The 19,778-nt window shown below is 58.2% G+C and overlaps 2 protein-coding genes across 5 annotated transcripts; one reads left to right on the forward strand and one right to left on the reverse strand.

The window, feature by feature from the left end:
- The first annotated feature begins 300 nt into the window (after window positions 1–300).
- ACTN4 (actinin alpha 4) lies at window positions 301–16,034 on the forward strand. Of its 3 annotated transcripts, XM_034072135.1 has the most exons (22): window positions 301–446; window positions 3,838–3,952; window positions 4,747–4,866; window positions 6,682–6,768; window positions 6,905–6,992; window positions 7,204–7,282; window positions 7,361–7,442; window positions 7,847–7,932; window positions 8,298–8,390; window positions 8,891–9,121; window positions 9,396–9,543; window positions 10,133–10,283; window positions 10,850–10,958; window positions 11,038–11,178; window positions 11,261–11,443; window positions 11,854–11,988; window positions 12,273–12,452; window positions 12,943–13,089; window positions 14,117–14,197; window positions 14,851–14,898; window positions 15,077–15,235; window positions 15,491–16,034. In XM_034072135.1, exons 1-22 carry the CDS (start codon window positions 366–368, stop codon window positions 15,647–15,649), a joined length of 2,703 nt encoding a protein of 900 aa, XP_033928026.1. In that variant the 5' UTR covers window positions 301–365; the 3' UTR covers window positions 15,650–16,034. The 3 variants fall into 3 exon arrangements, with proteins under 3 accessions (XP_033928026.1, XP_033928027.1, XP_033928028.1); XM_034072136.1 differs by lacking the exon at window positions 14,851–14,898; XM_034072137.1 differs by lacking the exons at window positions 12,943–13,089; window positions 14,117–14,197; window positions 14,851–14,898; window positions 15,077–15,235; window positions 15,491–16,034 and adding an exon at window positions 12,735–12,921.
- A 474-nt stretch (window positions 16,035–16,508) lies between these two features.
- BLVRB (biliverdin reductase B) lies at window positions 16,509–19,599 on the reverse strand. Of its 2 annotated transcripts, XM_034072130.1 has the most exons (6): window positions 19,469–19,599; window positions 18,191–18,352; window positions 17,559–17,648; window positions 17,210–17,341; window positions 16,627–16,783; window positions 16,509–16,584 (listed from the first exon to the last, which is right to left on the reverse strand). In XM_034072130.1, exons 1-6 carry the CDS (start codon window positions 19,548–19,550, stop codon window positions 16,578–16,580), a joined length of 630 nt encoding a protein of 209 aa, XP_033928021.1. In that variant the 5' UTR covers window positions 19,551–19,599; the 3' UTR covers window positions 16,509–16,577. The 2 variants fall into 2 exon arrangements, with proteins under 2 accessions (XP_033928021.1, XP_033928020.1); XM_034072129.1 differs by having other exon boundaries at window positions 16,509–16,783.
- Window positions 19,600–19,778: the final 179 nt, after the last annotated feature.

Below are 19,778 nucleotides of genomic sequence, written 5' to 3' on the forward strand. Positions count from 1 at the left end.
GGCGTGGCTCAGTGGGCGGGGCTTATCCCCTATGCTCCCCTCCTTAGTGGGCGTGTCTCGGCGGCGGAGGGGGCGGAGCTTAACGAGACGTCATCTCCCCTTTGCGACGCGATTGGTGGGCGGGGCTCGGTGGGCGGGGCTTATCCCTCTGCGCTCGGCTCCCTCTCCCCCACCCTTGTGGGCGTGGCCCGGAGCCCGAGGGGGGCGGGGCTTATCCCCTCAGCTCTGGGACGCGATTGGTGGGCGGGGCTCGGTGGGCGTGTCCCGGAGCCCGAGGGGGCGTGTCCCGGAGCCCGAGGGGGCGTGTCCCTTGCCCCGCGCCTGCGCAGAGGCGCGTCTGGGGCGGCGGTGCCGGAGCCGCCGCCATGGTGGAGTACATGGCTCAGGAGGAGGATTGGGACCGAGATCTGCTGCTGGATCCGGCGTGGGAGAAACAGCAGCGGAAGGTGGGGGAGGGGCGGGGGGGGGTGGGGGGGGGAGGGGATCGGGAATGGGGGATGGGGGATGGGAATGGGGATGGGGGGGGGGGTTCGTGAGGTGATCTGAGGCCTGTGAGGGGGCTGAGGCCTGTGAGGTAACGGGGGGGGGGAGGGGGGGATATGGGGGTTAATAGGGGGGTATATAGGGTTTAATGAGGGGGAATGGGGGGTATATAGGGGTTAATGGGAGGAATATGGGGGTTAATGGGGTTAATGGGGGTTAATGGAGGGGTATATAGGGGTTAATGAGAGGGATATGGGGGTTAATAGGGGGATATAGGGGTTAATGAGGGGGAATGGGGGGTATATAGGGGTTAATGAGGGGGATATAGGTGTTAATGGGGGGGTATGGGGCTTAATGAGGGCTTAATGAGGGGCATATAGGGCTTAATGAGAGGTAAATGGGGGGTCCATAGGGGGCTTTGGGGTGTTAATGGGGGATATAGGGTGTAAATGAGAGGCTAATGAGGGGTTAATGGGGGGCAGTGAGGGGTTAAAGGCTGTAGGAGGTCTGGGAGGCATTGGAGCCTATGGAGGGATGCCCCTATGAGCACCCATAGGGGTTGGTTATGGGTCACCCCCATTGGCAGCCATAGAGGTTGGTTATGGGGCACCCCCCATAGGCCCCCATAGGGGTTGGTTATGAGGCTCCCCCCCCATAGGTGTTGGTTATGGGTCACCCCATATGTGTTGGTTATGGGTCCCCCATAGGGGTTGGTTATGGGTCACCCCATATGTTTTGGTTATGGGTCAGCCCCATAGGCCCCCATAGTGTTGGTTATGGGTCAGCCCCATAGGGTTGGTTATGGGTCAGCCCCATAGGGTTGGTTATGGGTCAGCCCCATAGGGTTGGTTATGGGTCAGCCCCATAGGGCTGGTTATGGGTCAGCCCCATAGGGCTGGTTATGGGTCAGCCCCATAGGGTTGGTTATGGGTCACCCCCATAGGGTTGGTTATGGGTCAGCCCCATAGGCCCCCATAGGGTTGGTTATGGGTCACCCCCATAGGGTTAGTTATGGGTCACCCCATAGGGTTGGTTATGGGTCAGCCCCATAGGGCTGGTTATGGGTCAGCCCATTGCAGCCATGGGGGGGGCACCGGGTGTGGCTCCACTCCTGCCTCTGGAATGGGGAAATAGGGAAGGGTTGAAAGGTCGCGGGGGGGGGGAGGGGCGGGCGAAGGGCGACATTCCGGAAACCGGGAATGACCTCGGGGGGGGGGAGGGGGGAGGGGGGAGGGGATCCCATGGGAACAGCCTCGAAGTGATCCCATGGGAACAGCTTCCTGGTCCCCATCCCCCCCCCCCCCCCCCCCCCCCCCCCCCCCCCCCGTCATTCCCAACGTTGGGAATGTCAGGAATGTGGCCGGGAGCTGTGGGAGCTGCTGCTTCCTTCCCGTGTCCCTGCGTCATTCCTGGGGTCTGTCCGTTATTCCCAATGCTTGGGTGTTATTCCCAGTGTCCCTGCATCATTCCCGGTATCCATTCATCATTCCCGGTGTCCATGTGTTATTCCCGGTGTCCCTGCATCATTCCCGGTCTTTATCCCTCATTCCTAGTGTGTATCCCTCATTCCCGGTGTCCATGCATCATTCCCAGTCTCTGTTCATCATTCCCACTGCCTATTCCTTATTCCCAATGCTTGTGTGTTATTCCCAGTGTCCCTGCGTCATTCCCAGTGTCCATGCATCATTCCCAGTACATCCCATTCCCAGTACATCCCATTCCCAGCGCATCCCATTCCCAGTACATCCCATTCCCAGTACATCCCATTCCCAGTGCATCCCATTCCCAGTACATCCCATTCCCAGTACATCCCATTCCCAGTACATCCCATTCCCAGCACATCCCATTCCCAGTGCATCCCATTCCCAGTGCATCCCATTCCCAGTGCATCCCATTCCCGGATCCTGCGTCACCTGCTCCTTATCTTCCGGGATCCGGGAATTCCGCCTCCTTCCCAGCCTAATAAGGGCAAGGAATGAGGAGAATGTCCCGGCCCCGAATCCCTTGGGAATGCTGGGAAAGCCCATAAAGGGGGAGCTGATCCCACAGCATCCCTGTATCCTGCATCCCTGTATCCCTGTATCCTGCTGTATCCCTGTATCCCTGTATCCTGCATCCCTGTATCCCTGTATCCTGCAGCATCCCTGTATCCCTGTATCCTGCATCCCTGTATCCTGCTATATCCCTATATCCTGCTGTATCCCTGTATCCTGCTGTATCCCTGTATCCCTGTATCCTGCAGCATCCCAGTATCCTGCTGTATCCCAGTATCCCTGTATCCCTGTATCCCTGTATCTTGGTGCTTCCTCTTCCCATCCCAAGGGGCTGAAAACCTTGGGAATGATCCTTCCCTTGGGAATGGGATGGGTGGGAAGAGGCTCTGGGATCAAGCTGCTTCAGGCTCCCGTTCTCGGGAATGCCGCTGCCATCCCATGGGATGCTCCCGAGCCCTCCTCTTCCTCCCTGCGGATACAATGCCTGGAAAGGCTTTTCCGGAAGGAAATTCCAGAGGCTTTTGTGGAATGTGGGATTCCAAAGAGCAGGAAAAGGGGGGGGGAGGGGTCAGTGGGGTTAGAGCCGGGATTCAACCCGGAATTCCATTGGGAATGGGGGGGGGGGTTCCAATGGGGTTTGCCATGAGGATAATGCCAATGGGGAGAGGGAAAAGCCGGGATTTAACCTGGAATTCCATTGGGAATGGGGGGGGATGTGGCTCCTGATTCCATAGGGATGGAGGGGATGTGTGGGCAATGGGGACCTCCCGGGGTCAGTGGTGGTCAATGGGTCATCAATGGTGGTCAATGGGTCATCAGTGGTAGTCAGTGGTGGTCAATGGGTGATCAATGGGTGATCAATGGTGATCAATGGTGGTCAGTGGGTGATCAGTGGTGATCAATGGGTGTCAGTGGTGGTCAATGGCAGTCAATGGTGGTCAGTGATGGTCAATAGTGGTCAATGGTGATCAATGGGTGATCAGTGGTGGTCAAGGGGTGATCAATGATGGTCAATGATGATCAATGGTGGTCAATAGGAGTCAATGGGTGGTGAATGTGTCCATCCGGAGGCTCCCATGGGATGGGGGCTGGGATGATCCCATGGGATGTGTGCAGGGATGATCCCATGGGATGTGTGTAGGGATGATCCCATGGGATGTGTGCAGGGATGATCCCATGGGATGGGGGCAGGGATGATCCCATGGGATGTGTGCAGGGATGATCCCATTGGATGTGTGCAGGGATGATCCTATGGGATGATCCCATGGGATACGGGCAGGGATGATCCCATAGGATACAGGCAGGGATGATCCCATAGGATACGGGCAGGGATGATCTGCTCTCTCCCCTGTTCCCATAGACATTCACTGCCTGGTGCAATTCCCACCTGCGGAAAACCGGGACCCAGATCGAGAACATCGATGAGGATTTCCGGGATGGGCTCAAGCTGATGCTGCTGCTGGAGGTCATCTCAGGTCAGCGGCATTCCCGATCCCAGATCCCCATCCCAACCCTGTATCCCGGCCCCACATCCCAGTCCTGGTCCTGCATCCCAACCCTGCATCCCCATCCTGCATCCCCATCCCAGCATCCCCATCCCGGTCCTGCATCCCTATCCTGATCCCAGCATCCTGATCCTGGTCCTGCATCCTGATCCCAAGATCCCGATCCCAGTCCTGCATCCCCATTCCCAACCCTGCATCCCAATCCTGACCCTGCATCCTGATCCCAACCCTGCATCCTGATCCCAACCCTGCATCCTCCCTGTTCAGCCCCATTCTCAGCCCTTTGTCCCACTCCCAACTCTTCGTTCCTCTTGCTCATCCATCCTCTTTCCTGCTTTCCCATTCCCATCCCCATCCCATTCCCATCCCCATCCCATTCCCATCCCCATCCCATCCCATTCCCATTCCCATCCCCATCCCATCCCATCCCATCCCATCCCCATCCCCATCCCATCCCATCCCATCCCCATCCCATCCCCATCCCCATCCCCATCCCATCCCATCCCATCCCCATCCCATCCCCATTCCCATCCCATCCCCATCCCCATCCCATCCCATCCCCATCCCCATCCCATCCCATCCCATCCCATCCCCATCCCATCCCATCCCCATCCCCATCCCATCCCATCCCCATCCCCATCCCATCCCCATCCCATTCCCATCCCATTCCCATCCCATCCCATCCCATCCCATCCCATTCCCATCCCATTCCCATCCCATTCCCATCCCATCCCCATTCCCATCCCATTCCCATCCTGCCCCAGGTGAGCGGCTCCCGAAGCCAGAACGAGGCAAGATGAGAGTTCACAAGATCAACAACGTGAACAAAGCTTTGGACTTCATAGCCAGTAAAGGGGTGAAGCTGGTGTCCATAGGGGCTGAAGGTGGGTGCTGCCCCCCCCCCCCCACCCATGGGTGTCCATAGGGGCTGAAGGTGGGTGCTCCCCACCCCCACCCATGGGTGTCCATAGGGGCTGAAGGTGGGTGCTCCCCACCCCCACCCATGGGTGTCCATAGGGGCCGAAGGTGGGTGCTGCCCATCCCCCACCCACCCATGGGTGTCCATAGGGGCCGAAGGTGGGTGATGCCCATCCCCCACCCACCCATGGGTGTCCATAGGGGCTGAAGGTGGGTGCTGCCCTCCCCTCCCCCACCCATGGGTGCTCCCCTCCCCCACACATGGGTGTCCATAGGGGCCGAAGGTGGGTGCTGCCCCCCCCCCACACACACATGGGTGCTCCCATCCCCCACCCCCACCCATGGGTGTCCATAGGGGCCGAAGGTGGGTGCCCCCATCCCCCACCCACACATGGGTGCTCCCCTCCCCCCCCCACCCATGGGTGCTCCCATCCCCCACCCATGGGTGTCCATAGGGGCCGAAGGTGGGTGCTGCCCATCCCCCCCCCACCCATGGGTGCTGCCCTCCCATCCCCCACCCATGGGTGCTCCCGTCCCCCCCCCCGCCCATGGGTGTCCCATCCCCCACATATGGGTGCTCCCCTCCCCCAAACTTGGGTGCTCCCCCCCAGTCATTGGTGCTCCCCTCCCCCTCATTGCCTTCCCCCCCCCCGCCCATGGGTGCTCCCCTCCCCCACCCATGGGTGCTCCCATCCCCCACACATGGGTGCTCCCATCCCCCACACATGGGTGCTCCCATCCCCCCCCCACCCATGGGTGCTCCCATCCCCCCCCACCCATGGGTGCTCCCATCCCCCCCCCACCCATGGGTGCTCCCATCCCCCCCCCCACCCATGGGTGCCCCTTGGAATGCTCCATTGGCAGCGCTGACTCAGGGCGCACCCATGGGTGACTCATGGGGCTGGGCCCCATCCAGCTCCCATAGAGCCCATCCCATAGAGCCCATCCCATTGGGTCCATTCTATAGAGCCCATCCCATTGGGTCCATTCCATAGAGCCCATCCCATAGGGTCCATCCTATCCCATAGGGCCCATCCCATAGAGCCCTTCCCATCCCATCCCATCGAGCCTATCCATTCCCATAGGGTTTATCCCATCCCATAGAGCACATCCTCTAGGGTCCCTCCCTTCCCATCCCATAGGGTCCCTCCCTTCCCATCCCATAGGGTCCATCCCTTCCCATCCCATCAGGTCCATCCCATCCCATAGTGTCCATCCCTTCCCATCCCATAGGATCCATCCCATCCCATCCCATTGGCTTCCTGCTTGGATCCCCTCTATCCCTATTCGAAGGGAGCCCCATTCCCTTTGGAACCCCCCCCCATTCATCCCATTCCATCCCGATAAACCACTTCCAGCTTCCCCTTTCCCTTTGGGAATGGGGCATCCCTATGGAATTCCCACAGCTTTGGGAAACCGGTTTGGGAAGCCCATTCCCGAAACCGGAGCGTGTCCGGATGCGTTCCCAATGGGAGCGGCCCCGTTTGGCTCCATCCCAATGGATCCTCCCTATGGGGCTGGGCATGGGCCCAGTGCTTCCCTATGGATGGGGCTGCTCCAACTGGGAATGCTTCATCCAAGCCTTCCCCCCCCCCCATTATCCTATCCCATTCCCATTATCCCATCCCATTCCCAAAGCTCTTCCATGTCCCTTAGAGCCCCTCCAACCTCTTCCAGCCCCTTCCCTCTTCCATCCCCCCCATCCGACCCCATTCCCTATGGAGTACCCCATTCCCTATGGAATACCCCATTCCCTATGGAATATCCCATTCCCTGTGCAGAGATCGTGGATGGCAATGCCAAGATGACCTTGGGAATGATCTGGACCATTATCCTGCGCTTTGCCATCCAGGACATCTCAGTGGAAGGTAGGGATGGGAATCCCATTGGATCCTATGGGATGGGATTCCCATTGGATCCTATGGGATGGGATTCCCATTGGATCCTATGGGATGAGCCCCATCCCGGTGCTGATCCCTATGGATCGTGGCATTCCCATTGCAGAGACCTCGGCCAAGGAGGGGCTGCTGCTCTGGTGCCAAAGGAAAACGGCTCCATACAAGAATGTCAATGTCCAGAACTTCCATATCAGGTACTGGGATAACTGGGAATGGGATGGGGGGGAACTGGGAGATCCCAATGGGATAAGTGGCAAGCAGGGAATGGGATGGATGGGAAGGGACCTGCACTCTCCTCCACCTCCATCCCACAATTCCCATTGCTCCCACCTCCATCCCACCCTTCCCCATCCCCCCATTCCCAACCTCTGGAATACCGGGACAAGCCCTCACCTCTCCCCACAGCTGGAAGGACGGCTTGGCCTTCAACGCCCTCATCCACCGGCACCGGCCGGAGCTCATTGACTATGAGCAGCTCCGGAAGGTGGGAATGGGGGCGCCGGGATCCCGGGAATGCCGACGCTTCCCGACGCCCGCAGCAGCTCCGGCATTGCCTCCATAGGATGATCCCGTCACCAACCTCAACAACGCGTTCGAGGTGGCCGAGAAGTACCTGGACATTCCCAAGATGCTGGATGCTGAGGGTAGGGAATGGGGATGGGGATGGAGTGGGGGGGGGGGACGTGGGGACATGGACATGGAGCCATGGAGATGGAGCCATGGGATGGAGCCATAGGGATGGAGCCATGGAGATGGAGCCATGGAGATGGAGCCATGGGACCATGGAGATGGAGCCATGGAGATGGCCCCATTGGCCACCATGGAAGAGCCACATGGTGGCCACCTCTGGCCATCTGAACACCCTTCCAACCCCAATTGCTCCATGATCCCATGGATGAATCCAAGCCATTGCTCCCATCCCTACTGGAGCATCCCATTGGAACCCACGATTCCAACCCATCCCATTCCATGATCCCATGGGTGAATCCCTCCTGGAGCATCCCATTGGAGCCCAGGGGGGTGCTCAGCACCACTGCTGTCCCTGCAGACATCGTGGGCACCCTGCGGCCGGATGAGAAAGCCATCATGACCTATGTGTCCTGCTTCTACCATGCGTTCTCTGGGGCTCAGAAGGTGAGTGTGGGGCCTCATCCTGCTCTGCTCCTGCCTTGATCCTGGCTCAATCCTGCTCTCATCCTGCTCTAATCCTGGCTCTATCCTGCCTTGATCCTGCCCTGATCCTGCCCTGATCCTGCCCTGATCCTGCTCTCATCCTGCTCTGATCCTGGTCTGATCCTGGCTGGAGATGGAGCTGGGATGGAGCCAGGATAGAACCGGGATGGACCTGGGATGGAACCAGGATGGAGCTGGGATGGAGCCAGGATGGAGCTGGGATGGAGCCAGAATGGAGCTGGGATGGGGCCGGGATAGAACTGGGATGGGGCCAGAATGGAACCAGGATTGAACCTTCATCCCCATCCTCCTCCTCCTCCCTGCAGGCCGAGACCGCAGCCAACCGCATCTGCAAGGTGCTGGCTGTCAACCAGGAGAACGAGCATCTCATGGAGGACTATGAGAAACTGGCTTCGGATGTGAGATCCCAAACCTGTCCCAATCCCAAACCCATTGCCCCATCCCATCCCCATCCTTATCTCCATCCCCATCCCAAACCCATCCCAAACCCATCCCATCCCTATCCCATCCTCATCCCATCCCCATTGGTTTCTGTCTCTGGTGCAGCTCCTGCAGTGGATCGAGCGCACCATCCCCATCCATCCCCATTGGCTCTATGTCTCTCTATGCTGCAGCTCCTGCAGTGGATCGAGCACACCATCCCCATCCATCCCCATTGGCTCTATGTCTCTATCTCTATGTCTCTATGTCTCTATGCTGCAGCTCCTGCAGTGGATCGAGCGCACCATCCCCATCCATCCCCATTGGCTCTATGTCTCTGTGTCTCCATGTCTCTATCTCTATGTCTCTATGTCTCTCTATGCCACAGCTCCTGCAGTGGATCGAGCGCACCATCCCCATTAGCTCTATCTCTATCTCTATGTCTCTATCTCTATGTCTCTATGTCTCTCTACCACAGCTGCTGCAGTGGATCGAGCGCACCATCCCCTGGCTGGAGTCCCGCAGTGCTCAGCGGACGCTGCAGGAGCTGCAGCAGCAGCTGGAGGAGCTGAGGCTCTATCGCCGGGTGCACAAACCCCCTCGGGTGCAGGAGAAGGTGCAGCTGGAGATCAACTTCAACACCCTGCAGACCAAACTGCGGCTCAGCAACCGGCCTGCGTTCATGCCCTCCGAGGGCAGGATGGTGGCGGTGGGTACCGGTTACTGGTTACCATGGTGATGGTGGTGGTGGGTACCGGTTACCATGGGGATGGTGGGTACTGGTTACCATGGGGATGGTGGGTACTGGTTACCATGGGGATGGGGATGGTGCCATCATCATTGATGGATGAGGATGAGGATGGGGATGGCACCATCGTCATTGGCGGGTGATGAGGATGATGATGGTGACGATGATGATGATGGTGATAATGATGATCATGATGATGACGATGATGATGGTGCTGATGGTGGTCCTGCCTCAGGACATCAGCGCAGGCTGGCAGCGCCTGGAGCAGGCTGAGAAGGGCTATGAGGAATGGCTGCTCAATGAGATCCGGCGCCTGGAGCGGCTCGATCACCTGGCTGAGAAGTTCCGGCAGAAGGCGTCGATCCATGAGGGCTGGACCGAAGGTACCGGCACCCACAGCAATGGGGCAGGCAATGGGGCAGGGCAATGGGGCAGGCAATGGGGCATGGATGGGGCAGGGCAATGGGGCAGGCAATGGGGCAGGGCAATGGGGCAGGCAATGGGACAGGGCAATGGGACAGGGCAATGGGGCATGGATGGGGCAGGGCAATGGGGCAGCAATGGGGCAGGGCAATGGGGCAGGGCAATGGGGCAGGCAATGGGGCAGGCAATGGGGCAGGCAATGGGGCAGGGCAATGGGGCATGGGGCTGCCGGAGCTTCTCCATGGAGCCCAACACAATGGGTTCTCCATTGCCCCCAACCCAATGGGTTCTCCATTGCCCCCAACCCAATGCTCTCCCTATGGCTCCCTGCCCCACGGATCCCTGCCCCATGGCTCCTGCCCCATGGCTCCCTGCCCCACGGATCCCTGCCCATGTATCCCTGCCCCATGGCTCCCTGCCCCATATATCCCTGCCCCATGGATCCTGCCCCACGGATCCTGCCCCACGGATCCCTGCCCCATGGCTCCTGCCCCATGGATCCTGCCCCACATATCCCTGCCCCACGGCTGAGGGCTCCATGCTCCGCAGGGAAGGAGTCCCTGCTCCAGCAGAAGGACTTCGAGGCTGCCTCACTCTCCGACATCAAGGCTCTGATCCGGAAGCATGAGGCCTTTGAGAGTGACCTGGCTGCGCACCAGGACCGCGTGGAGCAGATTGCGGCCATCGCCCAGGAGCTCAAGTATGAGCCTATGGGATGGGATGGGATGGGGATCAGCATGGGGACACCTTCCATAGGGAATGCTGCTCTTCCCTCTTCCAATGGGAATGGGATGGGATAGGGATCAGCATGGGGACCCCTTCCATAGGGAATGCTGCTCTTCCCTCTTCCAATGGGAATGGGTTGGGATAGGGATCAGCATGGGGACACCTTCCATAGGGAATGCTGCTCTTCCCTCTTCCAATGGGAATGGGATGGGATAGGGATGCCACAGGGACCCCTTCCATAGGGAATGCTGCTGCAATCTGGTCCCATCCAGAGCTGGACCCTCCCACCCTTCTCCATTGATCCCAATATCCCATCACCCTCCGGGAGGTGGAATCCCCTCTTTACCCCCCCAACCCTTCCCACTCCCATTGCCGTCCATTGCCCCACATCCCATCCCATATCCCATCCTCTGGAGCTGCTCCATGGCCTCATAGAGCTCCCATTGCTCCTTCCCATGGGATAACGCGGCTCCATCCGCGGCCACCACAATGAACGGATCCCTTGTTCCCTATGGAAACCCTCTTCCCACCCCATTCCAGCGAGCTGGAATACTACGACTCCCCCAGTGTCAATGCACGTTGCCAGAAGATCTGTGACCAATGGGATGTGTTGGGTTCCCTGACCCATAGCAGAAGGGAAGCACTGGAGGTGAGTGGGACCCATCCCAAGTCATTCCCGACATTCCCAACCTCATTCCCAACCCCACATCCCTATGGATTCCCTTCAGCACACGGAGAAGCAGCTGGAGAGCATCGATGAGCTCCACTTGGAGTATGCCAAGAGAGCAGCTCCCTTCAACAACTGGATGGAGAGCGCCATGGAGGACCTGCAGGACATGTTCATTGTGCACACCATTGAGGAGATCCAGGTGGGAATGGGTCGGGAATGCCGTGGGATCCATCCGGGATCACCACCGCATCCATACCTATGGAATTCCTGGTCCTTTATAGGGTCTCATTGCGGCTCACGACCAGTTCAAGTCCACGTTGCCCGAGGCGGACAAGGAGCGTGAGGCCATCCTGGGTATCCAACGGGAAGCACAGCGCATTGGGGAGCAGCATGGGATCAAGGGGGCTGGGAGCAACCCATACACCTCCGTCACCCCACACATCATCGGCTCCAAGTGGGAGCGGGTGAGGAGATCAGATGATTCCATAGGGAATGGGGCCAGGATCCCGGCACTTCCCTTGGATCCTTCCATGGGATTGGGTTGGAAAGGACCTTGATGGCCATTGAGTCCTGACCCATAGACTTCCATAGGGAATGGGTCCCTCTCCATGGGTCCCATCACCCCCACATCCCAAGATCCCAACCCTTCCATTGGATGATTCCATGGGATTGGGTTGGAAGGTCCCTTGATAACCATTGAGTCCTGACCCATAGAGACCCTTCCATAGGGAAAGGTTCCTTCCCCATGGATCCCACCACCCCACATCCCCAGCCCCATCCCCATTGACACCCTCAGGTCCATGGCACTGGGAGGTCCTTCGGCATTCCCAATGTCAGGAATGGGGCTCCCACATCCATGTCCTGCCCCACACAGGTCCAGGCCCTGGTCCCCAAGCGGGATGAGGCTCTACAGGAGGAGCAGAGCAAACAGGAGTCCAATGAGCGTCTCCGGCTCCAGTTTGCATCCCAAGCCAACACTGTGGGGCCCTGGATCCACACCAAGATGGAGGTGAGGCCACGTTCCCGGATCCGGGAATGATGGGGACACGTGGGGGGATGGAGCTGGGGAAGCTCTATAGGGGATGGGGATGGAACTATGGAAGCTCCATAGGGGATGGTGATGATGGAGCTATGGAAGCTCCATAGGGGATGGTGATGGAGCCATGGAAGCTCCATAAGGGATGATGATGATGATGGAGCCATGAAAGCTCCATAGGGGATGATGCTGCTGCTGCTGCTGATGCTGCTGATGATGATGATGTCAATGCTGTCCTGTCCCTGTGTCCCCCCCAGGAGATCGGCCGCATCTCCATCGAGCTCCATGGGACCCTGGAGGACCAACTGCAGCAGCTGCAGCTCTATGAGCAGAGCATCATGGACTATAGACCCAACCTGGAGCTGCTGGAGCAGCAGCACCAGCGCATCCAGGAGGCTCTGGTGTTTGACAACCGGCACACCAACTACAGCATGGAGGTGGGGGAGGCCTGACCCATAGACAGCAATGGGGCACGGGCCATGGATACCTGTGGGTGCTGCTGCCCCATAGACAGCAATGGGGACACATCCCATAGACATCAATGGGGACACAGCCCATGGACACCAATGGGGATCAACCCATCCCATAGACACCCATGGGGACACATCCCATGGACACCAATGGGTAGCCATGGGGACACATCCTATAGCCACACATGGGGACCCAAGACCTCACCCCATGGTGTCACCATGCACTCACCCCATAACCTCACCCCATAGCACCTGCGTGTGGGGTGGCAGCAGCTCCTCACCCCATAACCTCACCCCATAGCACCTGCGTGTGGGGTGGCAGCAGCTCCTCACCCCATAACCTCACCCCATAGCACCTGCGTGTGGGGTGGCAGCAGCTCCTCACCCCATAACCTCACCCCATAGCACCTGCGTGTGGGGTGGCAGCAGCTCCTCACCCCATAACCTCACCCCATAGCACCTGCGTGTGGGGTGGCAGCAGCTCCTGACCACCAGCGCTCGCACCATCAATGAGCTGCAGAACCAGATCCTGACCCGCGATGCCAAAGGAATCAGCCAGGAGCAGCTGCAGGAGTTCAGAGCCTCCTTCAACCACTTCGACAAGGTGGGGGCAGCACCAGCCACATCCCATAGGATCCTATGGGGTCCTGTCCCATCCCATCACATCCCATAGGATCCTATGGGGTCCTGTCCCATCCCATCACATCCCATAGGGTCCTATGGGGTCCTGTCCCATCCCATCACATCCCATAGGGTCCTATGGGGTCCTGTCCCATCCCATCACATCCCATAGGATCCTATGGGGTCCTGTCCCATCCCATCACATCCCATAGGGTCCTATGGGGTCCTGTCCCATCCCATCACATCCCATAGGGTCCTATGGGGTCCTGTCCCATCCTATCACATCCCATAGGATCCTATGGGGTCCTGTCCCATCCCGTCGCATCCCATAGGATCCTATGGGGTCCTGTCCCATCCTATCACATCCCATAGGATCCTATGGGGTCCTGTCCCATCCCATCGCATCCCATAGGATCCTATGGGGTCCTGTCCCATCCCATCGCATCCCATAGGATCCTATGGGGTCCTGTCCCATCCCGTCGCATCCCATAGGATCCTATGGGGTCCTGTCCCATCCCATCGCATCCCATAGGATCCTATGGGGTCCTGTCCCATCCCATCGCATCCCATAGGATCCTATGGGGTCCTGTCCCATCCCATCGCATCCCATAGGATCCTATGGGGTCCTGTCCCATCCCATTGCATCCCATGGGATCACATCACATCCCATCCGGTCCCATTGGATCCCATCGGGTCCCATCACATCCCATGGGATCCCATAGGGTCCTGACCCCCCCCCCCCCACATCCCATGGGATCACATTGGGTCCCATCGCATCACATCCCATCGGGTCCTGTCCCATCCAATCCCATTGGATCCCATCCCAACCAATCCCATTGGATCCCATCCGGTCCCATCCCAACCAATCCCATTGGATCCCATCCCAACCAATCCCATTGGATCCCATCCCATCCAATCCCATTGGATCCCATCCGCTCCCATCCCATCCCATTGGATCCCATCCCATCCGATCCCATTGGATCCCATTGCTGATGCCTCCTCCCGGGCAGGACCATGGAGGTTCTCTGGGGCCAGAGGAGTTCAAGGCCTGTTTGATCAGCCTGGGCTATGACGTGGAGAACGACCGGCAGGTACCGACCTTCATCCCATCCCATCATCATCCCCATCCCCATCCCATCATCATCATCATCCCATCCCCATCCCATCATCATCCTCATCCCCATCCCCATCCCCATCGTCATCCCATGGCCTTCATCCTCATCCTCGTACTCATCCTGGGTCCTTCATCCTCATCCCATGGTCCTCCTCCTTATCCTCATCCTCTTCCCATGTCCTTCATCCTCATCTTCATCCAATGCTCCTCCTCCCTATCCTCATCCTGGCTCCTTCCTCTTCATCCTATGGTCTCCATCCTCATCCCATGGCCTTCCTCCTCATCCAGTGTCCTTCATCCTCATCCCATGGTCCTCATCCTCATTCCATGGTCTTCCTCCTCATCCCATGGTCTCCATCCTCATCCCATGTCCTCCCTCCTCACCCCGTGGTCTTCCTCCTCATCCTTATCCAGCTCCTTCATCCTCATCCCGTGTCCTTCCTCTCCATCCCATGGCCTCCATCCTCATCCTCATCCCATGGTCTCCATCCTCATCCTCATCCCATGTCCTTCCTCTCTCCATATCCTTCCTCCTCACCCCCATTCCCACTGGCTTCTCCTCCTCTAACAGCCTCTCCACCTCTCTCCTTCCTCCTCTTCCTTCCTCTTCCTCCTCCTCCCGCTGGGAAGCGCCAGGGCAGCCGGGACACGGACGACATTCCCATGGGATGCAGCCTGGTACGAGCCCCTCGGCCTTCCTGCTCCTTCCCTCCCTTCCCCCCCTGTCCCCCCTCGCTCCAGGTGGGAAGAGCCCAAAGAGACGGATCCCAAGGTCGGGAATGGGGTCGGGAATGGGATGGGGGATGGAAAGGGGGAATGGGGACGATTCCCATCGTTCCCGTTGTCCATCCCATAGGGTGATGCTGAATTCCAGCGGATCATGAGCCTGGTGGATCCCAATGGAAGCGGATCCGTCACATTCCAGGCATTCCTGGACTTCATGTCCCGGGAAACAACAGATACGGATACAGCCGATCAGGTCATCGCATCCTTCCGGGTCCTGGCCGGGGATAAGGTGAGACCCCAATGATGGGAATGGGATAAGGTGAGACCCCAATGATGGGAATGGGATAAGGTGAGACCCCAATGATGGGGATGGGATAAGGGGTGAATCCCATTGACAGGGATGGGATAAGGGATGAATCCATTGACAGGGATGGGATAAGGGATGAATCCATTGACAGTGATGGGATAAGGGATGAATCCAATGACAGTGATGGGCTAAGGGATGAATCCCATGGGATTGACGCCCCCATTCCCGTTATCCCAGAACTACATCACTGCAGCTGAGCTGCTCCGGGAGCTGCCTCGGGAGCAGGCGGAATACTGCATCTCCCGCATGGCTCCCTATGGAGGCTCCGACGCCGGCCCCGGAGCCCTGGACTACACCTCCTTCTCCACTGCCCTCTATGGGGAGAGCGACCTGTGATTCCCGATGGGAATTCCGACCCCTCCCCCCTCCCCTTTGACCCCTTCCCGACGGCATTCCCGACGTCAGGAATGGGGCAGCGGCGCCGCTGGCTTGGGCTCTTTTTAATAGAAACCCCTTTATTTTTACGGCATTCCCGACTTTTCCGCACCCGTTCCCGACTTTTCCAATCCCAATGGGAAAAGGGATTTGGGATCATCCCCCCCCCCACCTTGGAGCAGGTTTTTCTAAGGATAATGATGGGCAAGAGCTTCACAAAGGGAAGGGAAAAGGGGATGGGAGCAAGAGGGAGATTCCCGACATTCCCGGTTCCTGGAACACCGGAACATTCCTATGGCCTTTCTTCACGGATGGAGTTATTATATAAAGTCTATATTCTCCTGCAGCCTCTTGTGTGTGTCGCTCCTTATCCCATGGGATTGGGAATTCCGGAAGTGGGAATTCCAGAAGTGGGAATTCTGGAAGTGGGAATTCCGGAAGTGGGAATTCTGGGGGGGGGGTCCCAAAAGTGCCTGGAATTGGGAATGGGACCCCCAAGGAAAAGGCTTTGGAATGGGATGGGGAATGGGATGCAGGGATATGAGGCATGGGATAAGGGATGGGGAGGTGGGAATGGGAATGGGATGGAACAAGGATTGGGGATAGGGATGATGCTGATGATGGAGACAGGGACACAAGGATTGGGATTCGGGCCCCATTCCCAACACAAACTCCAGGACCCAACTCGGAAAAGCTGACTTTAATCCCAATGGCATTCCCGTTATTCCCGATGACATTCCCACTATTCCCTATGACATTCCCACTATTCCCAATGGCATTCCCACTATTCCCTATGGCATTCCCAGCATTCCTGGCGCCATTCCCACTATTCCCAATGGCATTCCCACTATTCCCTATGGCATTCCCGGCATTCCCAGCACCATTCCCACTATTCCCTATGGCATTCCCAGCATTCCCGGCGCCATTCCCACTATTCCTTGCTGTAGCTCTGGCAGACGTAGACACTTTGGCCATTGTAGCTCTGGGAGCTCAGGCACCGGAGCAGGAAATGACCCAAATCCCAGGTGGAAATGACTCGGGAAGAGCCTGAGGATCCCACAGACACTGAGTAGTCACCAGTGAGGGGAAGCTCCTCTGGGGGAGAACAACAGTGGGATAAGGATGGGAGAACAAGGGGAGAACAGTGGGATAACAATGGGATGACAATGGAATAATGATGGGATACCAACGGGAGAACAACAGGATAAGAGTGGGATAGCAATGGGAGAACAATGGGAGAACAATGGGAGAATGGGATGCTGGGATATCCAGATAATGGGATGCAGGGATAATGGGATAGGGGGATTATGGGATAATGGGATACCAGGATAATGGGATAATTGGATGAAGGGATTCTGGGATAATGTGATAATGGGATTCTGGGATAATGGGGTTATGGGATTCTGGGATAATGGGATAATGGGATTCTGGGATAATGGAACAATGGGATAAAGGGATTCTGGGATAATAGGATAATGGGATAGGAGCAGGGGCAGTGGGATGGATCCATGGGGCCCGTACCAGATATGTGAGGCGGCATCACATAGACACAGTCCAGCCCCGAATCCTGTAGGATCTGGTGCATCCGGATGTGATCCTCAGTCACCGGCAGCAGCCGCGGAGGCACCTTCTGTATATCCCAGAGCAGGAATGCTGCGGGAATGGGATGGGGTGGGATGGGGATGGGAATGGGGTGGGAATGGGGAGGGAATGGGGTGGGGATGGGATAGGATGGGGATGGGATGGGAATGGGATGGGGATGGGATGGGAATGGGATGGGATGGGGATGGGATGGGATGGGAATGGGGTGGGGATGGGATGGGAATGGGATGGGAATGGGATGGGATGGGGATGGGATGGGGGCACCCACCCGACAGACAGGCCACGACCTTGCGGACCCCATGAGCCTTCATGGCCTCCACGATGGTTCTGGTGCCGTCTGACATCACCGTGGTGGGGCCTGGGGGTACAGAGGGCTCTATGGGGCTGCCCCACATGTGTGTGTCTCTATGTGTCTCTATGGGTCTCTATGTGTCTCTATGGGTCTCTATGGGTCTCTATGGGTCTCTATGGGTCTCTATGGTCTCTATGTGTCTCTATGGGTCTCTATGTGTCTCTATGTGTCTCTATGGGTCTCTATGGGTCTCTATGTGTCTCTATGTGTCTCTATGTCTCTCTATGTGTCTCTATGTGTCTCTATGTGTCTCTATGTCTCTCTATGTGTCTCTATGTGTCTCTATGTGTCTCTATGTCTCTCTATGGGTCTCTATGTGTCTCTATGTGTCTCTATGTGTCTCTATGTCTCTCTATGTGTCTCTATGTGTCTCTATGTGTCTCTATGTCTCTCTATGTGTCTCTATGTGTCTCTATGTGTCTCTATGTCTCTCTATGTGTCTCTATGTGTCTCTATGGGTCTCTATGTGTCTCTATGTGTCTCTATGTGTCTCTATGTGTCTCTATGGGTCTCTATGGGGCTGCCCCCCAAGTGTGGGTCTCACGTACTGAGGTCGTTTCCGGTTCCCAGCACGATGATGACCCCGTCCTGACCCCGCACGACCTCGGCCACGGCCGCGGGGTCACGCGCGTCCCCGCGCACGACGCGGATCGGGGGCAGCGGCGTCGGGAGCCGCGCGGGGTCGCGCACCAGGACGGTCACGTGGTACCCTGCGCGAGAGCGACGCCAGGGGGCGCTGTGGGACCCATAGGGAGCTATGGGACCCATAGGGTCTGCACTGCCCCATTGGGTGCTATGGGACCCATAGGGTCTGCACTGCCCCATAGGGAGCTATGGGACCCATAGGGTCTGCACTGCCCCATAGGGTTCTATGGGACCCATAGGGTCTGCACTGCCCCATAGGGTTCTATGGGACCCATAGGGTCTGCACTGCCCCATTGGGTGCTATGGGACCCATAGGGTCTGCACTGCCCCATAGGGAGCTATGGGACCCATAGGGTCTGCACCTCCCCACAGCTGCCCCCTACGAGCTCCCCCTGACCCCTATCTGGCCCCTGCCGGCTCTATGGGGCCCGCCCAGGCTCTATCACCCCACATGGGCTGCACCAGCCCTAGATAGGCTCTATCAGCCCCAGCCAGGCTGGGCTGGCCTATGAAACCCCCTCCGCCCCATAGAGCCTCTTCTCCCCCCCATAGAGAACCTCACTGCCCCATTGAGACCCTCACTGCCCCATTGAGACCCTCCTGCCCCATAGAACCCCTTGGTCCCTCACAGGAGCTGTCTGTGACCTAACCCTGGTGCCCCCCATAACCCTGGTCCCTCCCTTCCCATTACCCCCATTAACCCCCATTACCCCATCCCCCCCACCCCCCAATTAACCCCATCCCCCCATTACCCCCATTCCCCCATTACCCCCATTCCCCCATTACCCCCATTACCCCATCCCCCCCACCCCCCAATTACCCCCATCCCCCCATTACCCCCATTCCCCCATTACCCCCATTCGCCCATTCCCCCCATCACCCCCATTACCCCCATTACCCCCATTACCCCATTACCCCCATCACCCCCATTACCCCCATTACCCCATTACCCCCATCACCCCCATTACCCCCATTACCCCATTACCCCCATTCGCCCATTCCCCCCATCACCCCCATTACCCCCATTACCCCCATTACCCCATTACCCCCATCACCCCCATTACCCCATTACCCCATTACCCCCATCACCCCCATTACCCCCATTACCCCATTCCCCCATAACCCCATCCCCCCATGTCCCCTCCCCCCTCACCCCCCCCCCCTCACCCCTCCCCCCTCACCCCCCTCCGCCGCCAGTTGGACTGTGGCTCTCCCAGTCCGACCAGTAGCCCCAAAGATCGCGATGTTCTTCACGGGCTCCATCACGGATGGGGGAGGGGCGAGGGGAGGGGGAGGAGCCAAGTTCAGGCCACGCCCCCTCGTCCCCAAGGGGCGGAGTCTATAATGGCCCCGCCCACCAAGGGGCGGGGTCAGCTGCTCTGTCCGTGGGGTCCCGGTCCGTGTTCCCCCACTAATTCCATAGCATCGGGTCCATCCCGGTCCGCCCCCCCCCCCATTCCCTGTTATCCCGGTCCCTATCCCATTCCCCAT

Source organism: Melopsittacus undulatus, chromosome 24 (assembly GCF_012275295.1).
Source record: "Melopsittacus undulatus isolate bMelUnd1 chromosome 24, bMelUnd1.mat.Z, whole genome shotgun sequence".
Lineage (NCBI taxonomy): Eukaryota > Metazoa > Chordata > Aves > Psittaciformes > Psittaculidae > Melopsittacus > Melopsittacus undulatus.

Excerpts from the sequence above, each read along its gene's own strand:
- ACTN4 (XM_034072135.1), top strand. The coding sequence starts at position 366 with ATGGTGGAGTACATGGCTCAGGAGGAGGATTGGGACCGAGATCTGCTG. Across the intron at positions 12,453-12,942 it reads ACACCAACTACAGCATGGAG|CACCTGCGTGTGGGGTGGCA; the intron begins GTGGGGGAGGCC and ends CTCACCCCATAG. Across the intron at positions 13,090-14,116 it reads CCTTCAACCACTTCGACAAG|GACCATGGAGGTTCTCTGGG; the intron begins GTGGGGGCAGCA and ends CCTCCCGGGCAG.
- BLVRB (XM_034072130.1), bottom strand. The coding sequence starts at position 19,550 with ATGGAGCCCGTGAAGAACATCGCGATCTTTGGGGCTACTGGTCGGACT. Across the intron at positions 17,649-18,190 it reads GGGAACCGGAAACGACCTCA|GCCCCACCACGGTGATGTCA; the intron begins GTACGTGAGACC and ends CTGTACCCCCAG. Across the intron at positions 17,342-17,558 it reads GGTCGTGGCCTGTCTGTCGG|CATTCCTGCTCTGGGATATA; the intron begins GTGGGTGCCCCC and ends CCATTCCCGCAG.